General features: G+C 52.6%; 8 protein-coding genes across 8 annotated transcripts; 3 read left to right on the top strand and 5 right to left on the bottom strand.

Moving 5' to 3' along the window:
• Positions 1–2,507: 2,507 nt before the first annotated feature.
• N7477_003306 (VHS domain protein) lies at positions 2,508–4,802 on the bottom strand (the record flags this gene model as incomplete). The annotated part of the gene is made up of 7 exons (XM_056964969.1): positions 2,508–2,708; positions 2,761–3,332; positions 3,388–4,047; positions 4,097–4,352; positions 4,457–4,532; positions 4,588–4,675; positions 4,736–4,802. The coding sequence occupies 7 exons, from the start codon at positions 4,800–4,802 to the stop codon at positions 2,508–2,510; spliced, it is 1,920 nt and encodes a 639-aa protein (XP_056824922.1).
• A 246-nt stretch (positions 4,803–5,048) lies between these two features.
• Positions 5,049–6,302, top strand: N7477_003305 (ribosome biogenesis TSR3 family protein; the record flags this gene model as incomplete). The annotated part of the gene is made up of 3 exons (XM_056964968.1): positions 5,049–5,290; positions 5,342–5,478; positions 5,542–6,302. 3 exons carry the CDS (start codon positions 5,049–5,051, stop codon positions 6,300–6,302), a joined length of 1,140 nt encoding a protein of 379 aa, XP_056824921.1.
• A 2,020-nt stretch (positions 6,303–8,322) lies between these two features.
• On the top strand, positions 8,323–9,579 carry N7477_003304 (phosphatidate phosphatase App1 family protein; the record flags this gene model as incomplete). The annotated part of the gene is made up of 1 exon (XM_056964967.1): positions 8,323–9,579. The coding sequence occupies one exon, from the start codon at positions 8,323–8,325 to the stop codon at positions 9,577–9,579; it is 1,257 nt and encodes a 418-aa protein (XP_056824920.1).
• A 134-nt stretch (positions 9,580–9,713) lies between these two features.
• N7477_003303 (NADP-dependent oxidoreductase) lies at positions 9,714–11,318 on the bottom strand (the record flags this gene model as incomplete). The annotated part of the gene is made up of 1 exon (XM_056964966.1): positions 9,714–11,318. One exon carries the CDS (start codon positions 11,316–11,318, stop codon positions 9,714–9,716), a length of 1,605 nt encoding a protein of 534 aa, XP_056824919.1.
• Positions 11,319–12,366: 1,048 nt separating this feature from the next.
• N7477_003302 (GOLPH3/VPS74 family protein) lies at positions 12,367–13,652 on the bottom strand (the record flags this gene model as incomplete). Its single annotated transcript, XM_056964965.1, has 3 exons — positions 12,367–12,417; positions 12,472–12,965; positions 13,037–13,652. 3 exons carry the CDS (start codon positions 13,650–13,652, stop codon positions 12,367–12,369), a joined length of 1,161 nt encoding a protein of 386 aa, XP_056824918.1.
• Positions 13,653–14,555: 903 nt separating this feature from the next.
• Positions 14,556–15,361, bottom strand: acpA (acyl carrier protein; the record flags this gene model as incomplete). The annotated part of the gene is made up of 6 exons (XM_056964964.1): positions 14,556–14,563; positions 14,618–14,656; positions 14,725–14,773; positions 14,842–14,922; positions 15,033–15,050; positions 15,137–15,361. The coding sequence occupies 6 exons, from the start codon at positions 15,359–15,361 to the stop codon at positions 14,556–14,558; spliced, it is 420 nt and encodes a 139-aa protein (XP_056824917.1).
• A 301-nt stretch (positions 15,362–15,662) lies between these two features.
• Positions 15,663–16,475, top strand: N7477_003300 (NuoI/complex I 23 kDa subunit family protein; the record flags this gene model as incomplete). The annotated part of the gene is made up of 3 exons (XM_056964963.1): positions 15,663–15,925; positions 16,017–16,282; positions 16,345–16,475. The coding sequence occupies 3 exons, from the start codon at positions 15,663–15,665 to the stop codon at positions 16,473–16,475; spliced, it is 660 nt and encodes a 219-aa protein (XP_056824916.1).
• Positions 16,476–17,262: 787 nt separating this feature from the next.
• On the bottom strand, positions 17,263–19,007 carry N7477_003299 (putative 60S ribosome biogenesis protein Rrp14; the record flags this gene model as incomplete). Its single annotated transcript, XM_056964962.1, has 3 exons — positions 17,263–18,744; positions 18,860–18,943; positions 18,993–19,007. 3 exons carry the CDS (start codon positions 19,005–19,007, stop codon positions 17,263–17,265), a joined length of 1,581 nt encoding a protein of 526 aa, XP_056824915.1.
• Between the last annotated feature and the right edge of the window lie 308 nt (positions 19,008–19,315).

Below are 19,315 nucleotides of genomic sequence, written 5' to 3'. Positions count from 1 at the left end.
CCACCCAGTTTGAGTTTCCGGAGGGGGATCCAAAAGCTGTCAGGCCGTAGTCGAAGCTTGGAGAGCAGATCCATGGCTCCCATCAGCGATCGCAGTTTGGACGCCGAGAAAAGTCTCAAGGGTTCGGACCATGGTACGCCGGGGATGTTCTGGTGCGGGCCCAATGCACGGCGAGTCCGTTCGATAGCGCCACCCAATACGAGCTGCCTGGCTGTGAAGTCTACCGACTCTGGGACTAATTTGGGACATTTGGGACATTTGGGACATTTGGAGCAGCGGAAAAGTCATCCAGGGAAATGGGTCCAGTTCTGCTTCACAGGCCTAGAACCCGGCGCCTGGTATTCAGTGGAGACGCTGCTCCCCCGCGATGCGACTGCAGACCCGCTCTCCTAACGTGGGATTGCTTCACCTTCCTTTTGACTTGTTCATGGCCATCTTGTGTCAATGGCTCTTTTTTCCCACTGTCGCACCACACGTGACGCTTCTCTGCAGAGTTTTTCCTGTAACTGTGCCCATCGTGTTCCTGCAGCCCCCGATGCTCGTCGATCTTCAACGGTGATCGGCCCCGAGTATGAGCTCATATCGGTCCCTCTTTTCATACTACATGGCACCTTTTGTGGCCTCAAGAGCCCCGATAGAATCCTGCCAAAACCCCGGTCCCCAATCGGCAGGTAGGAACGTCCCCTAGGGTTGGAAAACTGGGATACTGGGACGGTCAGCAAAACAGATCCGATTCAGATCCATAGGATCGTATGCTTTAACGAGCAATCAATTATACTCCGACGGGTACTCTTCAGACCCTCCTAAAGAAGCCTAGAGCACCTTGGAGCCCCCGTACCTAGGATACGGACGCCTCTAACGGACCCCCCCCAATACGAGCTTATGATTGGGCCGATATCACAACAGATAGAGGGGATTCAGCCCTGCCTCGACTTTACAGGTCTAGATGCGCCTGACACTACCCCATCAGATGTGTCCGCCACGGGGAGAGGGGGGGGGGGGGACACCTCCCCTCCCCTCCCCCCCCTCATCTCTCCCCATGGCCATCCGTGGGATGTATGTCTTCGTCCTTGGATTCGCCACCCGTTGTACCTACCGGTCTAGACACCTTTATCACCTTATCGTCCGGCCGAATCTAATCCGTTTTTAGACTGTCGGCGTGGAGGCGTCGCCACTGGCACCATTAAGGCAGGTCGGCGCTTTTTCACATGGAAGAAAATGAAGCGCTTGTACTTTTTGTAGTATTTTTTGTCTGGTTGGAAATGTACGTGTATCTGGGCGTAGTAAGAAAAAACGTGTGAAGGGTACCTTTACTCTCGCAAGCTCGAACCCTAGAGAGTAATCCGGGTCAAAGTTAGTGCGCTAACACTATGTTGAGGGTGGAGACCTCGGTAGATCATCCATCCTCTCCACCGCCGGATAATCCGATCTCCAGAACTGAAGAAAAAAGAAACTTGGAAAACATATCGTCACCTAATGAGCGATGTCACAGGGATCAAGATCTGTATCGATCTCATCAATGTCCAATACCCCAACATCCCTACTCCAACTGACTCGGGCCTCGCCTGCGGAGAATAGTCGGAGGCTACCATTTCCGCGGCACCTCGAGCCACACCAGCCACATCTCCACCAGAGCCAGATTTTGGTTCTGCCAGAATCAGGAAGTTGTCAAGAGCCCAGAGTATAGCCTGAATGAGGGCGATGAGGCTAGCATAATTTTGCGGCGATAGAAACACGTGCGGGGCGACGGAGATGTTCCTGACCGAGCTTGCGCAAGTCCGACTCCCCTGAAGAATACAATCCGATAGATGCCGAATTGACGGAATCAACACCACCCCCCTAGTCCCGGTATGATGTACCAGTCGTGGTTCCTGGAAAGTTTGCGTTTCCGCGGGATTTGCTCGGGCCTGTTCGGTCCCTTAAAGACTTTGGATGATATGCGTTGCTCTACCAGGCCTTTACCGTAATCGCAGGCAGAATTGGGAGATCGAAGCTTTTCGGGCAGACGGATCGACAACCGTTGCCCAAATGGGTAATGCCCCAAGGCAGTAGTAATCTACGCAGCTCATCTGGCAAGGTAAGTAGATATCGACAGAAGACATTCACACGTGGAAATCGATTTGGATTGCAGATATGAATCGATGTATCGAAGCAATGCAGTTTCGGGTTCCGATGAGATCTTTATAAACAGAAGTAACGCTAAGTTCTCAAAGCACAACAGAAGAGGTGGGAGGGGGGGGGGGGGGGGGAGACGAGTCTACAACGCTGATTTGATAGAGGAAATAAGAAATCACGGAGCCTCAGAGATCTGGTCCCTTGCCTTGAAGCCAAATCATTCAAACTCAAAATTGGCCTTTCCAGTGGGCCGGTAACCGCGGCGGTGCATGGAGACGCGTGTTATGCCACTCATCTTGGCATTGATTCACTAAGACCCAGCTGTGGACAAGTATGTTAGCGCATTCGGCGTTTCCCGCGCGGAGCTTGTCGCAAATCCCGAGACAAGACCCTTAGGCGATTCCCAGGGGTGGTACCATGCCCTGTTCTTCGCGGGACTCGTCTCCAAGCTTATAGGACACCTTGAACCGGATTTTCACAGAGTTGCCCTTGCCCGAGTCAATGCCGTCCAAGGCCATGTCCTGCTGTACACCGTTTCGCTGTTGCGGAGCAATCTCTCGGCCTGATTGCGGACGGAGCTGCAGAGTGTATGACTAGAAGTTGGTCAGCAAGTGATGCTCGCGTACAGCGGCCAAGTCACATTACCTTTTCCACGGCAACCTGGAAGTGCAGATCACTGATCGGCTGGCTGGTCGTGTTGGAGAAGGTAGCTTGAATGTAGATTTGACGGGGCGCAGTCTGTACCCGACGGGCAGCAAAATCAACGCGCAACTGCGAGTTCAAGACCTGAATTTTGTTCATCATCGGCAGGGCATTGCTTTGCGGGAGCGATGAGGCAAAGTTCCAATCGTCATCCTGAGCGGCGAATGCCTTTCCAGCAGCCTGCTGCGGAGTGGCTGTGTCTCCCATCAGGTCCAACAGGGACGATGAGGTTGCCGCGGATTGAGCTTGAGGCGGGGCCGGGAAGGGACTACCTCCAGGTCGGGGACTAGCAGACATCAATGAGGCAAATGGGTCCGCCGGCTGCGGCGGGGTGGCCGTGGCGCGGGCCCGAGGTGATGCCCCCGGCACAGGCGTAGAAGACTGTGAAGCAGGACGAGATGTATTGAAGGATGCAAGGATATCGTAATTGGGCTTGAATCCCGCCGCTGCCGGTTGGGCAGACTGGGGAGACATCGCCGGAGGAGATTGTCCTGAAGAGACCGGAGGAAAGCCCACTAAGATTTGTGTCAGCAACAACGTGGGGAGTTGGCTCGTTCAACGGGGACTTACTACTAGAGCCGCCCAGCGAAATCCCACCACCAGAAGCAGGTTCCTGGTTGCCAAGAGAGAGCCCGAGTAAGTCGTCCTCCAAGGCATTCCCACCGTGCGCCGATGTCTCACCATTACCGTTGGAGCTGGGCTCCTCGGGGTCGAAGTCGATCAAAGAAAGCTCATTGTTGGCATTTGTGGAAACTCCGGTCGTCGTACCCAACGTACCCTTGGGGATTCTGGACGCCGCATCCAGGTCGCCCTTCTTAACAAGCTTGTACCGCTCAATGGTCCGGTGTATGCTGTCATTGATCTCGAGTAGCTTGTGAACAGCCTCAGGGTCATCCGACTCTTCCTCGCACATTTTCTGGATCTTCGGATGAGCGCTTTGAAGGGCGGCAGCGAGCTCCTCAAAGACATCGCCTTCAGGTATGCCTGCGCCAGGCTGCTGACTCTGCAACATTTCTTCCAAAATCTTGGCTTTCTGTTGGACCTTGGACACCTCTTCCGCTGCTTTCGCCCGGTAGTCGGTCTTGTGTCGGTTGTCGAAGCCCGCCATGACCTTCATGAGCCGGTTGGCTTCTTGCAGATCAGCGGGAGTACCTCTCCGAATCAACTCCTGCAGCTTCGCAGACTGCGCTTCCTTTCTTCCTCCTCCATTTCTTCCGCTGAGCGCAGGTTCTATCAATGTGTCAGTATCTGGCGAGGACCAATGCCCAAGATCGAAAACCTACGTCACTGGGGTTGAGAACAGCCGCATCCTCACGGCGGACCTCTGGGAAAGCATAACCCTTGTAGAGTAGCAACCGGTGCATATCACGAATGAATCCCAGATCCTCCTTATAGCGCGATGTTTGGCAAATGGTCTGCCGCCACTCTTCGATCGATTCCAGAATGCGGTGCTGGACCCGCGAAGCTCGCATGGGCGGCCGCTCGGGGAACCGACGGACCAATTCATTTAAAAACTCCTTGGTGCTGATTTGAAGCTGAAAGGGGTATCCGCAATCTTGACACAAATGTCGAGGAGCTATATTCCGGGTGGTCAGTCATAACCCGCGCCAGGCTGTCGTCTGCGATTGCATCAACATACCGCCAACGCCAACAACGCGACATTCTGGTTACGTGAATTGATCAGATGGACGATCTCGACGGCCGCTTCTCGAGGCCTGCGAGGATAGATTGTTAGAATTGCGCGCGGAGTGGCTCGGCAGTCCGACTCACGCATTGCCTTTCTTCGAGTTGATCAGGTCCGCGACTTCGAGATTCAGGGCTAGGTTCGGCTCGTAATTCTGAGGATCGCATGCATTTCCTGTAGAGCAAAAGAATTTAGTCAACAATATTTGGAATCTCAATGAGGGGGACAGCTCACGGATGGCGCGCTGCAGAGGTGATAGTCCCGGCTCAGCATAGGCACCGAAGCGGTCCCTAGCCGCCATGCGTGCGGAAGCAGCCTCCAGGATGGCGGTTGAAGGGAAGGAGGGGTTAGAGTTGCGATATAGAAGAAAGGGGAGTGGGGTTGTTTGGGGTTCGATGTTCGCGGGAGAGGAAGCGCCGCTCGAAGTGATTCACTTCGTTTTGGAGAGCGGAGTCCCGCACGTGTGCTTGGCCATCTTTTTTTTCCGCTTCTTTACACTTCCTAACTTCACCATTTAAGTCCAAATCTCTGTACTTGCCCACCCAAAATGGTTCGTCACAAGAAAGACAATTTCTCTCGAGGAGGAAAGAAGTTCTTCGCCCCCCGCCCACGACCGGTGCCCCGCGGTGACGGCGAAGATGCTTCAGGCTCGTCGCGGCCGGCCTTCAAGGCCGCCTGCTGGGACATGGGACACTGTGACCCCAAGCGATGTTCAGGAAAGCGTCTGATGAAGCTGGGCTTGATGCGGGAGCTCCATATCGGCCAACGATTCCCCGGCGTTATTGTCTCGTATGCAAATCCTTCATTTGTCGCATCCACTTTACTAATAGATCAACTCAGGCCCAACGCGAAGAAAGTCGTCTCTCCTGCTGATAAAGAACTAATGGAACAATATGGCGCCGCAGTTGTGGAATGCTCTTGGGTTCGAGTCAAGGAAGTGCCCTGGTCACGGATTGGCGGCAAATGCGAACGATTGCGTATGTGCTCAGTGCGAAGGACTGGTTCGCATGGACTTTTGGCTGACAGATTTACATGTACAGTGCCCTACCTCATTGCGGCTAACACGGTAAACTACGGCAAGCCCTGGCGATTGAACTGCGTTGAAGCCTTGGCCGCATGTTTCTGTATCTGTGGACACGAAGAATGGGCACGGGAAGTCCTCAAGAACTTCAGATATGGGGAGGCATTCCTCGAGATCAACTCAGAACTTCTTCAGCGTTACGCCGCCTGTGCGACAGAAGAGGATGTAAAGAGGACAGAGGAGGAGTGGCTTGCCAAGATCGAACAAGAGTACGAAGACAGCCGCGCCGAGGGAACGAATGATATTTGGACGACTGGAAACACCAACCGTTTGCCCGCCAAGCATGGCTTTGACGATGACGACGATGACGATGACGATGAGAATGACGATGATGAAGATGGTGAATCTGAAGAGGAAAACAGTGAGGAGGAAGATGAAGCCGAGGTCGACAGAGACCCATTCGCGATTTCCGATGACTCAGAGGACGAAGACCAAATGGCAGAAATCCGGCAGAAGATATTGAACTCCAAAGCTTTCCAGAACCCATCTGTCGAAGAAAAGCAACGACCCGAGAAGATCGAAAGACCAGAGCCTACATATGTTGACTCGGACGCCGAGTCTGGGTCGGCTGGAAGCGAGGACGAGGATTTTGATAACATCATTAACGCGACTACGGTGACGGACCGTACCGGTATCAAGGATGTCCAGCGACGTCGGGGACAGGAGACCGTGACTGCTTCATTCTCGAGGACGGAGATTTCTGCCCCGAAAAGATGGTAAATGTGATGTGATATCTGGAACGGCAATGGAAGCCGATGGGCTATAGTTCAGAAAATGGGTTACGACTTGGCATATATGAAGTCATGCATTATCAATATCAATGACTTTATGATTAAATACAGCTAGTCCCTGATCAACCAGGATATGCTTTGGGCTGCAGAGGAGCTCCTGTCCATAATGACGCCCACTTGTGGCCTGGGCCTGCCAGGACGTGGAGACATTTGAAGCTCAAACCAGCACCCGAGCAAACCGCTCCTCAGTATCAATCAAGACAGCCAATGTGGGTATTTCAGAGAAATCCGGGGCGAATTAGCGCCTTTGTGATATTTAGCACTCGAAAGCGCAAGTCCACCTGGCCCTTGAAACGAACCATACGCAGTCCAAAACCGCGTAGTTCTCTCCGTACATTTCGTCTTCAAAGTACTTTGAGATTGGTGATATCTGCGAAGTGGAACTCATATTCACAGGTTTCCTGTGACTCCACGTAGTTGTTGTCTATCGCATACCGAGTGGCGCTCAGATATCTGCCGCTGGCATCGTGGACAGTCCAATTCACAATGTGTTGGACGTGCGTGTGTCAATGAGTGGGTAGTGGATCGGAGGACCAGTGGGTTCGGATCATTGTAACTGGGAAGCACGCCATTTTGTCTGCGCTGTGACCGGAGACTCGAGTTTCGCCAAGAAGGATGGAAGTAGTCGGGTCGTAAGAGAGAGAGGTTGCTTGGAAACTCGGATTGTAGAGGGTAAATATTTGGAGGCATTGAAGTATCGTAGAGTTTGATGCACACAGATCAGGAATATCAATTTTTTGATCTCAGACACTCACTCTAAGGACCTGCTTTCACACTCTCTTTATATATTGTCTTCCAAAAAGGGTCAAGTCTCAAGTTGCTCTGCATTAAAAAATCCGGCGAGGCTGGTCCAAGGCTGCGGATGCAAGGGCGGCACCCGTCGTGGTCCTTAGATTGGATAGGGTTGAACAATCATGCAAGGTAAATCAACACATACTGACACCCTTTGACATCAATATTTCAACACGAAGCGGCCTTTTGAATAGCGTCATATAGTGAAGGATCTTAAAAAGACTGGTTTCCCTCCCTGTGCACCTGATCAGATTTCCTTCCTGGTGATATCGAGACCCTGCCAAGAGGGCGTCCAAATGACCTAGATCACTGAGATCAACCTCAGGCTTGACTCACATTTTCTACAACCTACCTGATTCAAAGATGCAAGAGAAAGGGGAAAATTGATGGAATGTGATCGATTGTTGAAATCTCAGGAGCATCACGTGCCACTATATCGGCCTCACGAGGACATATTCATGCTGCGCCAATAAGTCTGGAGGATTAAACATCGTGGCTACTATGGCAGTCCATGATTTCCTTCCAAGCCGTTGGCGCTCCAAGGTGGCGGAGGTGTAGGACCCGTGAACTCCTGAGTAACGCCTTCCAGAACACGTGTGGGGTTGCCGTTACATACACACCCATTCACGCTTTGAGAAAGTTGTCAACGCAGCTTCATCGGGCATAACTTGGATCAACGTGGGAGAGCCCCTGATCTCAAGGGTAAAGCGCCTTTCTATCCCTTATTCCGAGTCATGTATACAGCCTTGGCTCAAGCAGGGTACAAGCGCCATGACGCCATGACGTTATGACCAAGGCACGAGTTGAGCCTCAGCTCGGTTCGCCTGATTTTCACCTGATGATGGCATCAGCCGCAGGCTGTGTCCTCCATGTTCAATACTCACTGTTCGAGTGGGCGACGTGGGACAAGACGGGCACTCGACCAAGTGGGCCGTGTAGGTGACGCTAAAGGCGATCGTCCCGCCTTATATGATCACCGTCGCTTCCCCTGATGAATGGCCGCGAACCTTTCTGGACATGTGGTAACGCGGGCGGGGAAATGACCAAATCGATTTACAAAGCCCTTTCCGTGACTTGATATATTGAATTCATTTCCTCCCCTCCAGAAGTCGGATCGAAGACAGTAAACAGTGCTCCAGACCTGGACTGATTCCGCTATGGCGCATCCACCAGCCAACAGCTCTGCATCCCCTGAACAAAAAGGTGCCAATGAAGTGGCAGAGCCAGCTGAACGACCACCTGTACTAGAAAGGCGTGGCTCTGGCTTTTTGAACTTCTTCTCGTCCATTCTGGCCTCCAAGAATCCACTGCCTCATGCGGCAGACCCAAGCAAGAATACCGCCTGGCTGTTCGACAACACAGCGTATCTGTCAGTTGATGATGACTCAGACGGCAATCCGCAGCAGTCATGGAAGACTGAAGTTGTTGCATGTATCTTCCAGACCGAGGGCCGAAAAGATGTCGGCAAATGGGTCGCTGCCATCGCTGACTACATCGGCCTGGATGGGGAGGTCGGCCACGATGACCATAGCACCACGATGGCGCATGCAATCATTGAAAAGCGCGTACAGCCATTTCTTGACCACGTTTCTCCTTCTTGCACCATCAACATCGACCTGAAGGTTGATGGATCAGCTCAGTCCCACTCGCTGGGACCTTCCGACCGCAACGGCATCATCAGCCAGACCGTTGACCTGGGTGGAACAGATGTGCACGATGGCACCGTAATCCGTTCATCAATTCACAGCTTCAACGATCAGTCCGCGGCAGTAGCAGAAACATGCTTCGCCGCACCAGAAGGCTGGCTTGTTGTCTCGGACATTGACGACACGATCAAGCGCACCATGACGATGGAGCCCACCGGCATTCTTCGCACCACCTTTGCCGAGGAACCCGTGCCGATCAAAAACATGCCAGAGTTCTATCGTCACATACATTCCGAGCTAGACCCAACCTGGTTCTATCTTTCGGCATCCCCTTACAACCTCTATCCATTCCTGTACCAATTCCTCCATGATCACTACTGCCCTGGCACGCTCGTGCTGCGTGACTATTCCTGGATGGACCTCAAGGGTCTCATTCAATCATTCACGGAGAAGACTCAAGAGTACAAGGTGGACCGGATGGAAAAGATTCGGAGCTGGTTCCCGCGTCGTCGGGTTCTATGCATCGGCGATTCTACCCAGAAGGATCCCGAGGCATACGCTGAGATGTACCATCGATACCCCGGATGGATTCATGCAATCATTATCCGAAAGGTGACAGATGTGTCTCATATGGAGGAGAAGAATAAAGCCGAGAGATTTGAAGCGGCATTTAAGGATATACCCCCGGAAGCTTGGACTGTTTTTGAAGACACCCAGGAACTCTATGAATTCGTCGATGGATTGGGCATGGAAGACCTAGCACTGTAATGTCCCAATTGTTTGTTCATCCATTTCTTCATTTCTACTTGTGGATATCGAACCAATACTTGCATATAACACAATTCACACTCCCAATTTCCCCTTTTCAATGCACGCTCCCTTTAGATTGCATCTCGGTGCTCTCAAGGATTGATCCTCACCACCACCATTCCACCCCGTCGACTCCCAGCAAGACCAGCAGCTCCACCATCAAGCAACTGCGCCGCATGTACCATATCGACAACCTGCTCCTCCCTCCCTCGAACCATGTTCCCCTCGACAAGCTCCACAATCCTCTCCAAGGCCTTAGCATCCGGATTCACAGGCACAAATCTACTTCTCAAACCCCTCTTCCTCCTTCCCAACAGATCCTGTTTGTCATCACCCTCTCTCTCAAGCGCCGGGCCCGGATCCACAGCTGTAAGAACAGTCCCATGATCCCTAACAGCACAATGAGCCTGTCGAAAGACCTCACCACCCGTACAATCAAGCACCAGATCAACAGGTTCCCACTTCATGCGTCGGAACTCCGGTCCGATGGCACATTCATTCTCAGCTGGGAGGTGCGGGATCACAATGACCCCGTCTACATCCCACTCTCCCCGGACGATCTGTTCTTCAGCCGGTGAACAGGTCACACAGACCCAGGGCCGCATGCCAGGGAAGAGCTTTGCCGCTCGAAGCATCTGTACGGCGAGACGACCTACCTCGCTATCGCGCGCGTTGGTGACAAGTACACGGACAGGACCGCCTCTCTTCCCTGAAAAGATTGAACTGCTTCGGCCTAGGAGCCAGCTACGTTCTGATGCCAGTAGACTTCCTTTTCGCTGTTCGAGGCCATCTGCGATACTTCCATTGCCCTTTCCGTTGCGGTTTCCGGTGAAGAGTCCGTGAAGCTGGGTAATAGAGCTGCGGAGTCTCTGGGGACCATGGGTACCATTGGAATCTGAAAAGCCGCGTTTATTCAAGTGCTCGTTGATGCTGGCTATTGAGTTTCGGATAGCATTTCGGCCGTGGGTGCTGCCAGTGCTGGCGCTGTTCCCGGCTGTGCTGCCACTCGCGGTTGCCATTTCCATTGCGGCGTCATTTGCGTTCCAGGGCTCGGAATGGGATTGTTGGTTATTAGCATTCCCATTTGCATTGATGTTCCTGATCCCGCCTAGCGGAGAGTCGGTATCTAGGCCGCCATAGACGAATAGGGCTTGCCATGCCGTGAGTGCAGGAAGGGCAATGGCTGCTGCTTCGTAGGTGCTGATGTTACTGGGCTTTAGGGCTAGTTCATTCTCTGTGGCGACGGCATAGTCTGCAGCGCCGCCATCGCGGGCGTAGCTCAGGAGACCAAAGACCTGATCCCCGATCTTGAAGCGCGGACCATTCACTTTTGTGTGATCCTCTGTTGGTGTAGTGATGACAGTGCCGCAGATACTATGGAGAGGGATCTTTGGCGTGGTCGGGCGTGGGTTCAGCTCATTGGCAAGACGAAGCTCATCCTGGCAGAAGGCTGCTGTTCGGATTTTGAGAAGGTATTGATTAGGCGAGGGACGTGGTGTCTGGAACTCAGTATCCAAAGTCAAGATTGATCTGGGCTCTGCCTCGGAAGCTTTGTTTCTGGGGCTGATGTTTGAAGCCCCGGATCCGGCTCTGCTTATATCGTCTCGCGAGACTTCTTTGGTCGGCGAAGGGGATCCCGGAGCCACATAGTAATAGAGTGCTCGCATTGATACTGGAACGAAGGTTTGTTCGTTCATTGTTGAGGATCGTGGCTTTGCTGGCTTTCCTGGTTTGCTCCTTGGTGACTTGACTACAGGAGACTTGATTGAAGGCGACTTGATCGCTGGCGATCTGACTGCTGGTGGTTGACGCGGGGATACACTTGACGAAGAATGAGTCCTGGTATAATAGTCCGGCCTATTCATTGTGTGAGTCGTTGGATCAGACACAGCTGACAATGAGGAAGTCAAATAGACGGCCATGATGAGATGTATTGGAGATTGACCCTCTCTTCCTACTTGCAGAATGAATTTGGTTGCAAAGGTGGAATGAACTTGCCAGCGCCATTATGTATAGATCACGGCGATGCCCTAATGTTGACGTATGTCTGAACTAAGGTCAGCGTTGCCACAAATCGAGGAGCGAATGTAATTACTCTCATCCACGGCAGAACAGAGCGGATATGTCTACCATGATATTGTTATTGGTGATTTGATTGAGTCCACCGCTGAGTGTGCTGCAAGACGTTGGGTGTCAAGGGAATACATTCCGTGGATGCGCCGACTGCATTGTTCTATTTTTCTCATAAATCAGGACCATTTGGTGTTCTAGATAATTGAATTGAATATATCATGTATCCTAGAGCCGCTGATTAGATTCTGCTCGGCTTAATTCTCGAAACAGACATTGATTCATTTCAGTCGGAAAGATAGCACGGGCACCCGCGTACAAAGCCATCATCTCAGAGATATAAACCTGATATGGTTTCCCCAATTCGCATAACAGGCGCGTAAGCGGGAAAGACGGAGGAGAAACTCAAAATGAAGATCTCAAAACACGAAAGGTGAATCCACGGGCATGAAAGATCCCCGTGCGAGAACGGTTTTTTGACGCGAGTGCGATATCGAAGATGCTTTGCCCAGTAAAGGTCCCAATCCACATGATGGAAAAGTACATGATTGAATAGAAATGATATTCAATTCTTCATGCTCCTTCAGAGCAAAAGCCAGACAGAAGGGGAGAAAAGAAGGTGGAGGAGAAGCAGGAAAAAAAGACAATGTATTAGAATCAACACGGTACATCCGCTTAAAGTAAAGAATCAAGTCTGGTGAAAACGCTCAAGCATGCGGCGACAATCTAGTCAGATAGTCAGTCAACGATTCGAGTTATAGATGCGATGGGAAGACATACCTCCAATTGGAGCTCTCGGTCCTTGTTCTTGTTGGCCTCGTCGTTGATGGCCTGGGCTAGGTTGGCTCCAATCGCCTGCGACCCACCTGCCCGCCGAGCAAACGGATATTGCGAGTACTCTGCCAATAGCTCATCCACCTGAGCAAAGGCTCTCTCACGCGCTTCGTGGCTCATTGTGACCAGGGCATTCTCCAATACGTTCGCCGCGTATGCTGCACACACCATCGTCACAGTGCGCAGATAGCGGAATTCGGAGTCCTCGGGGAGCCACGGACTGGGAGGAATGATCACAGTGCGGTTGCTGCAGATGTTACGCACGCGACGGTGCAGGTCTTCCTTGGCGCCGCTATCGGCAACCGGGTGAGTTGCCATGTCGAAGAGGAGGAAGTTCCGTTTTTCGGTTCGCAGGATACCCTTGTCCACCAGACCCTTGGCCAGTCGCTCACGCACTTGTTTCAATTGGTATCCGATCTTCATCAAATTCCATGTCTCGCCTGTGGGGTTGAAGACACGGGTTAGCCTGGGTCACATCGCAAGATCCATGATCACTTGGGGGTAGCCGTACCACTCATCAAATCGATCCATGAGTTCACGCTCATTTTCTCGCTCGATTTCATCATCTTTAGTGCCTCGTCCAGCAAGACCTCCCCGGTCAATGTGTCGTCGATGACCTCGATCACGCGGTCGGCTAGGGGAAAGCGTCGTCGCGAGGAGTCCTTCTGCATGCTTATGCGACCTCGGAGCGCAAGTTCAATAACGATACACCCGCGCAGGGCGTAGGAGATGTTCTCGTTCCAGAAGGACAGGTAGCCCTGCGAAGATTCCCAAAATGTTAGACACTCGACTTTGGTCGGATTGCTGGCACCACTGAGGCAGTCTAGCCAGGCCCCTCTTCCTCCTTTGCAACTCACCTGCTTGTCTTTTAGTCCCAACAGCAGCACCTCTTCCATCAAGGTGAGCTTGGGTTGCTTGCTTCGCTCTTCGGTTTCACTGAGGTCGCGGGGGTCGAATGCGATCTTGTGGCCGTTTTCCCCAGCGGTGAATGAGGTCTCCGGGCCACGATTGTCCATGGCGGAATTGTTTCTCGAGACAGGCGACGAGACTCGACTGTCATCTTGTTCTTCTGGGCCAGCAGCTCGACCGCCGCCTCGTCGGCGTGTCAAGCCCCCAGCTGAGGCCATGAGGATAAGGGTAGCGGTGGGGAAGAAAGAGAAGGGGAGAGATTAGGTGGGTATAGACCGGGATTCTCGCTTTATTCGAAGCCGATCTGCGTGCCGGTCGCAAGGGGCATTCAGTGTCCGTGTTGGTTGGTGAAAGGTAATCGCGTAGACCGAAAGTCTCCCGCTACCGTTGCCGCTTTCTGAAGTGGGACTCGGCGTCAGGGGAAACCAGGGACCGAGTAAGTTGACAAGATAAGCTAATCTGTCAATTCAAGACCTCTGTAATGAAGAGGGGTGAAAGACGGATGAAGTCCCAGAAATTGTCGGGTCGAAGTTAGTTCCGCCAGGCGAGGTGGCTGTTTTTGCTGTGCGCCCGCAACTAAGATCATTTGAATCCGTCCTGTACACGTATACTTCACTACGAAGATTGTCTCTGGGCCCAGCATTGAGCATTGTAAATAGTCAAGATACCTGCCGTCATGTTGCATTACCCTGCATCACCCTGCCTACGATTTTGACTTTCATCGCTGCCCAGGTGCTGGCCGCCCCGTGAGCCTCAACTCTGTTATCATCCCGATTACTTGCAGCCATTGCAGCCATTGTAGAGGTCAACAATGTTAAGAAATATCCCGGCCACTGTAGACGGCATCGGTCGCGAAAGAAAGGTCAAGAACAATAAATGGAGAGAGGAGAAACAGCGGTAGTCCGCTATCCACGTTCTGCTTCAAAACTGCATTCAAGATGATATACACGATATAGAAGGATCAAAAGGAAATAAAACCACTGGTATGGATTTCAGCATACAGAGCAGCGTCCGAGGCCACGGGGATACACGTTCTCGAGCGGACTAGCTGACGCCATTATCCCGAACCTTTTCTATCCAACTCCCAACCAACCGGTCTCCGGAATTTTCAATTAAGACATTTAGTGAGCTGTACTCAAGTTAGTATCCTGGGTCGTATTGATCGCAGGGTGTGTCAACATACCATCGGGCTGAGCCAGGATGTACTCAACAGCCTTCTCAACTTTTCGCACAATACACGTTAGTTGCAGTCCAGCGAAAAGCCTTCTCACAAGAGCTATTCAAACTTACCACTGTGGATCTGGTCGGCCTCCTTGTCGGGGATCTCAAGGCTGAACTCCTGTTGACGAAATGATTAGCTTTTGTTCTGCGATTATCTTTTCCGAGGAAAAGGACTGGAGCGCATACCTCCTCAATGGCCATAACCACCTCGACGGTGTCCAAGCTGTCAAGACCGAGGTCGTTCGAGAAGTGAGAGGCGCCGTTGATCTAATGGTCGGCATTTGTTAATTTAATGGAATTGGGTGGATGGCCTCGCCGAAGAGCTCAAAGCCAACAGCCGAGGACCAGCGGGTATTGTCGCGTCATCGGAAACTGACCTTGCTGGCATCGGAAACCTGCAAGAAGAGAGTTAGCGAAGGTCCAGTCGTAAATATGAAGATGATGAGATAGCAAAGCATGCCCGGACAACAGTCTGACGCACCTTGTCGAAGTTCTTGAGCAGGTTGACTATCCGGCCCTCAACCTCCTCCTTGTTCAGACCGGCAGGCGCGGAGTAGGCACGAATGGACTGAGAGACGAAGACGGGAGTGAATTGAGGGACGCGAGCAGCAATGGGGGAGCTGCGGATCTGGAAGGGAGCCTGGGTCTTGACGGCGACACGGGGGGCGGAAGCCCTCAAGGAGCGGGCGATGGCGGAGCGGAACATATTGCAATCGAAGATCGAAAGCGCGACGGCTACTCTCAAAGAATAGATAACAACGGGAGGTCTGGGAGGAAAGAGGGTGGGTTCAAAAAGCGATGGGGGAAGAGGGAGAAGAGGAAGGAAGACGGGAAGTTGATGCTCCTACGCAAAATCCTGCCCGGCAGCCAATCAGATCCCGACAGAAAGGAATGACCTAAGCCAGAAACTGCAAACCACTCGACTTCACGTTAGCGACCTCCTCCTACTCTGTCAATTGTCTCCTCTCCCACCCTTCGCCTCTTCTCTCACATCTCCTCTTCCAACCATGGCTACCGTGAGATCGGTCGCGCGGCTGGTCGCCAACCGCCGCTCCCCCTTCATGCCCATCGGAGCGACCGCAAACTTCTCTTTCTCTGCGTCCCGCGCTGCCACCCCAGCGGGACCCCCTCACCCCAGCTTCCGTCTGCCTGCGCCCAAGCGCTGGGATCAGGGTTCCGAGTCCTCCATCGACAAGGCGTCCAAGTACTTCCTCATGGCCGAGCTGTTCCGCGGCATGTATGTTGTGCTGGAGCAGTACTTCCGCCCACCGTAAGTCCACTTGGCTGCCAACATGGATATTCCAACGAGTCGGCTTCAATGGGCCGCAGATGATCTAACGCAACCTTCTTGCTTTTCACAGGTACACCATCTTCTATCCCTTCGAGAAGGGTCCCATCTCTCCCCGTTTCCGCGGAGAGCACGCTCTGCGTCGCTATCCCACCGGCGAGGAGCGTTGCATTGCCTGCAAGCTTTGCGAGGCCATCTGCCCGGCCCAGGCTATCACCATTGAGGCGGAAGAGCGCGTGGACGGAAGCCGCCGGACGACCCGTTACGATATTGACATGACCAAGTGCATCTACTGCGGTTACTGCCAGGAGAGCTGTCCCGTGGATGCTATCGTCGAGAGTGAGTTTTAGCATCAATTACGTGAGACATGGACTGAAAGCTAACTCTATGTTTTCCCACAGCCTCCAACGCCGAGTACGCCACCGAGACCCGCGAGGAGCTCCTCTACAACAAGGAGAAGCTGCTCGCCAATGGCGACAAGTGGGAGCCCGAGATTGCCGCGGCTGCCCGCGCTGATGCTCCGTACCGATAAATGCTCACAGCTACTTCGGTGGTGCATGGAGAAGCAAATGAAGGGTTAGGCCTCGTGAGGAGACACGGGCCTATACCAAGTGCGCCTACGGGCCTTGCACGAAAAATCTAGAAAGGGCTTATGATGCCCTCGCCCCAACACATATTGTACATACACCCCCCTCGACCTTGTGTTATCACTTTGTATTAGTCGGTTTCCAAAGTCTTCGTTCCGATGACACTCGGCTCCTTTGTCTTTTATATTTCCTATGTCTGGAATCTAGCATGTTTTCTGTTTCATTACGGCTTGAATCAAATAAATGAAACATGATAGATCGGAATAAATAAATTGTGAGTGGATGGATGTCTGTGCGAACAACTCCAGGCTCCTTCTCGATTAGTGGTGTACACAACTTGGCTTCAATGGCCTCGGCATCGCCTCCAGGGCTTCCAAGTGCAGATCTAGCTCTACTAAGCATCCAGAACCTGGAAGGAAACACTTTGGAACAGAATGATATTGTATTCACAATATGAAGATAGATCGCTACCCATGCTGACGTACATACAAGACATAACAGACGACACATGCCGCTGAAACAGCGCAAACACCAAACACCTGAATTCCCGGATGGATATTTCCCAGTTCGATGTCTTTAAAACACTTTTCTTTTTGTGGGTCGTGGGCGTGTTCCAGCTTCGTGGGAGGAGGATATAAGCAAGGATTACAGAGAGAGAAATAATATGCAGACAAGAGGAGGCAAAAGGATAGGACATGGGAAAGGTGAAAGTCAGCCTTTGAATGAAAGACTTTATTTCTTCTTGCCGCCAGTCTTGGGCTTGAAGCTTCCCTCAAAGCCAGGTCTGGCCGCCTTCTTCTTGCCACCTCCGGAAGGCTTCTTGCTCTTGTTGCCCTTATTGCCTTTCTCTTCGCGGCGCTTGCGAAGGTTCTCTTCACGCTTGGTCGCGCGCTGGTCCTTCATGCGAGAGACGGTCTCAATGCGGTCTTTCCATTCACGCTCAGACTTCTTCTTCGCGGTCTCTTTGCGCTTGAGAGCCTTCTTCAGAAGAGAGGTGTCGTCACGGACGCGCTCACCGTGAGCACGCTTCTTGGCGTTCAGCCAGCGGTCTTTCTCCTCGAGTTCGGCACGCTTCTCGGGGTCCATGCTGGCGAGACGAGCCTTCTTGGCCTCGGCAGCCTTGAGCTGGGCAGCGGCATCGGTGGCACCGTGTTTCTGCGGGGCGTCACGGACAGTTGTAAGGCTGGCATCGGTGTGCTGGCCATCGGCAAAGACAACACGACCAAAGGAGAAGTTGTTGCTTGAAGAGCCAACCGACTCGGCAGGGGAGCGAGGCGAGGCCAGGAGGGATCCTGAGCCACCGGGCGAGAAGCGGCGGGTCATGGCTTCATCCTTCTCACGCTGTTCTTCCTCCTTGGCCTTTTGACGCAACTCCTTCTTGTGTGCTTTCCGCTGCTCGGCTTTTTGCCGACGCGCTTCGATCAACTCTTGGCGATTACGTGCGGGCTTGCCGTTAAGGCCATCGGCCTGACGTTTTGCACGAAGTTCATCAAGACGCTTTTGCAGGCGCTGCTTGAGATCTTCTGGCGTGGGCTTGAGAGCCTTGGGCTCGGAGGACTTGGCATCTGTGGCGGAGGGAGGGACAATGGAGGATATAGAGGAGCTGCCTGACTGGGGGTTCGAGGCATCAGGAGAATTGCGAATGGAAGAGGCGGAGGAAGGGTCCTCGGGCTGGTCGTCGAATTCGACGGAAAATCCTTCCTCGGGAACGCCCTCGACTTCATCCTCGTCCTCGTCGTCAGAATCTTCCTTGGCTTCAGCAGCAGTGTTATTTGCCTTGGGAGCAGGCTTTTCAGAAGTCTCGGCAGGGGTCTCTGTCTGCTTCTCGTTTTGAACCTTTTCCTTCCTCGCGGTGTCCTTGGCCTTCTTCTTTTCCTTTTGGGCGACCTTTTTCTTCTCCTTCTTCTCTTCCTTCAGTTTTCTGCGAGCCTCCGCTTCCTCTGACTTCTTGTTCTTGTTGGCGGCATCCGACTTCTCCTTGTCTTGCTGCTTTTGCTTCTTGGTCTTCTCGCCTCGGGTCAGTCCCTCTCTGGGAATTTCGGAGCCGAGTTCTCCGTCGGACGAATCGGACTCGAGGGTACCGTCCTCTCGCTTGCGCTTGCGAGCGTTCTCATCCATCACATCTTTGGCGGTCTTGCCAGACTCAGGGTCCAGCTTTGCACGCTTAGCCTCGCGAGCTTGCTCTTTGGTCTGTTTTTTCCGTTGCCATTGATCCTGCAGGGCCAGAGGGTGGTTAGACCTGAAATTTCAAAATGGGGATACGCAAAAAAGCAGAAAAGACCAGAATGAAGAGAAGGGTCGGTCAGGCAGAGCAGAGGATCGAACGTACACTGTTGTCGTCGCCGTAGTAGTATTTGGCGGGGATCAAGGAAAGCAGACCATCGAATGATTGCGCATGGCTGCGCAGCCGCTCCTGATTTGAGTCAGTATCGACTTCAGACATCCAAGGCACTGTGACATACCTCGATATCATCCATGCTCTCGTTGTGAAAGCCGGACTGCGTTTGGATGGCGAGGAAATAGCCGCTACGAAAAATTTGGGGGTGAGGAAATCTTGGCGTTCTCCGCTCGGCTTTTTCACCGCCCGCGCACAATAATTTCGGTGCCTCAGGTGGCCTGTGCTTTCCTTCTATACAGCTGTGGTGCTTTGATGATAAAGCACCTTATAGAGTCAAATTCTACCAATTTTCGGGCCTACTCTGGGTCTCAATGAGCGACACGACCTGAGACACTAGTACTCTACATCTCATGGGAGTATTCTCGTACTGAGTCGTTTCTGATATGT

Source organism: Penicillium maclennaniae, assembly GCF_028827695.1.
Source record: "Penicillium maclennaniae strain IBT 15551 chromosome Unknown utg000003l:1.0-5670915.0:1.0-5674809.0, whole genome shotgun sequence".
Classification (NCBI taxonomy): domain Eukaryota; kingdom Fungi; phylum Ascomycota; class Eurotiomycetes; order Eurotiales; family Aspergillaceae; genus Penicillium; species Penicillium maclennaniae.
This window is presented reverse-complemented; position numbering and strand designations above follow the sequence as displayed.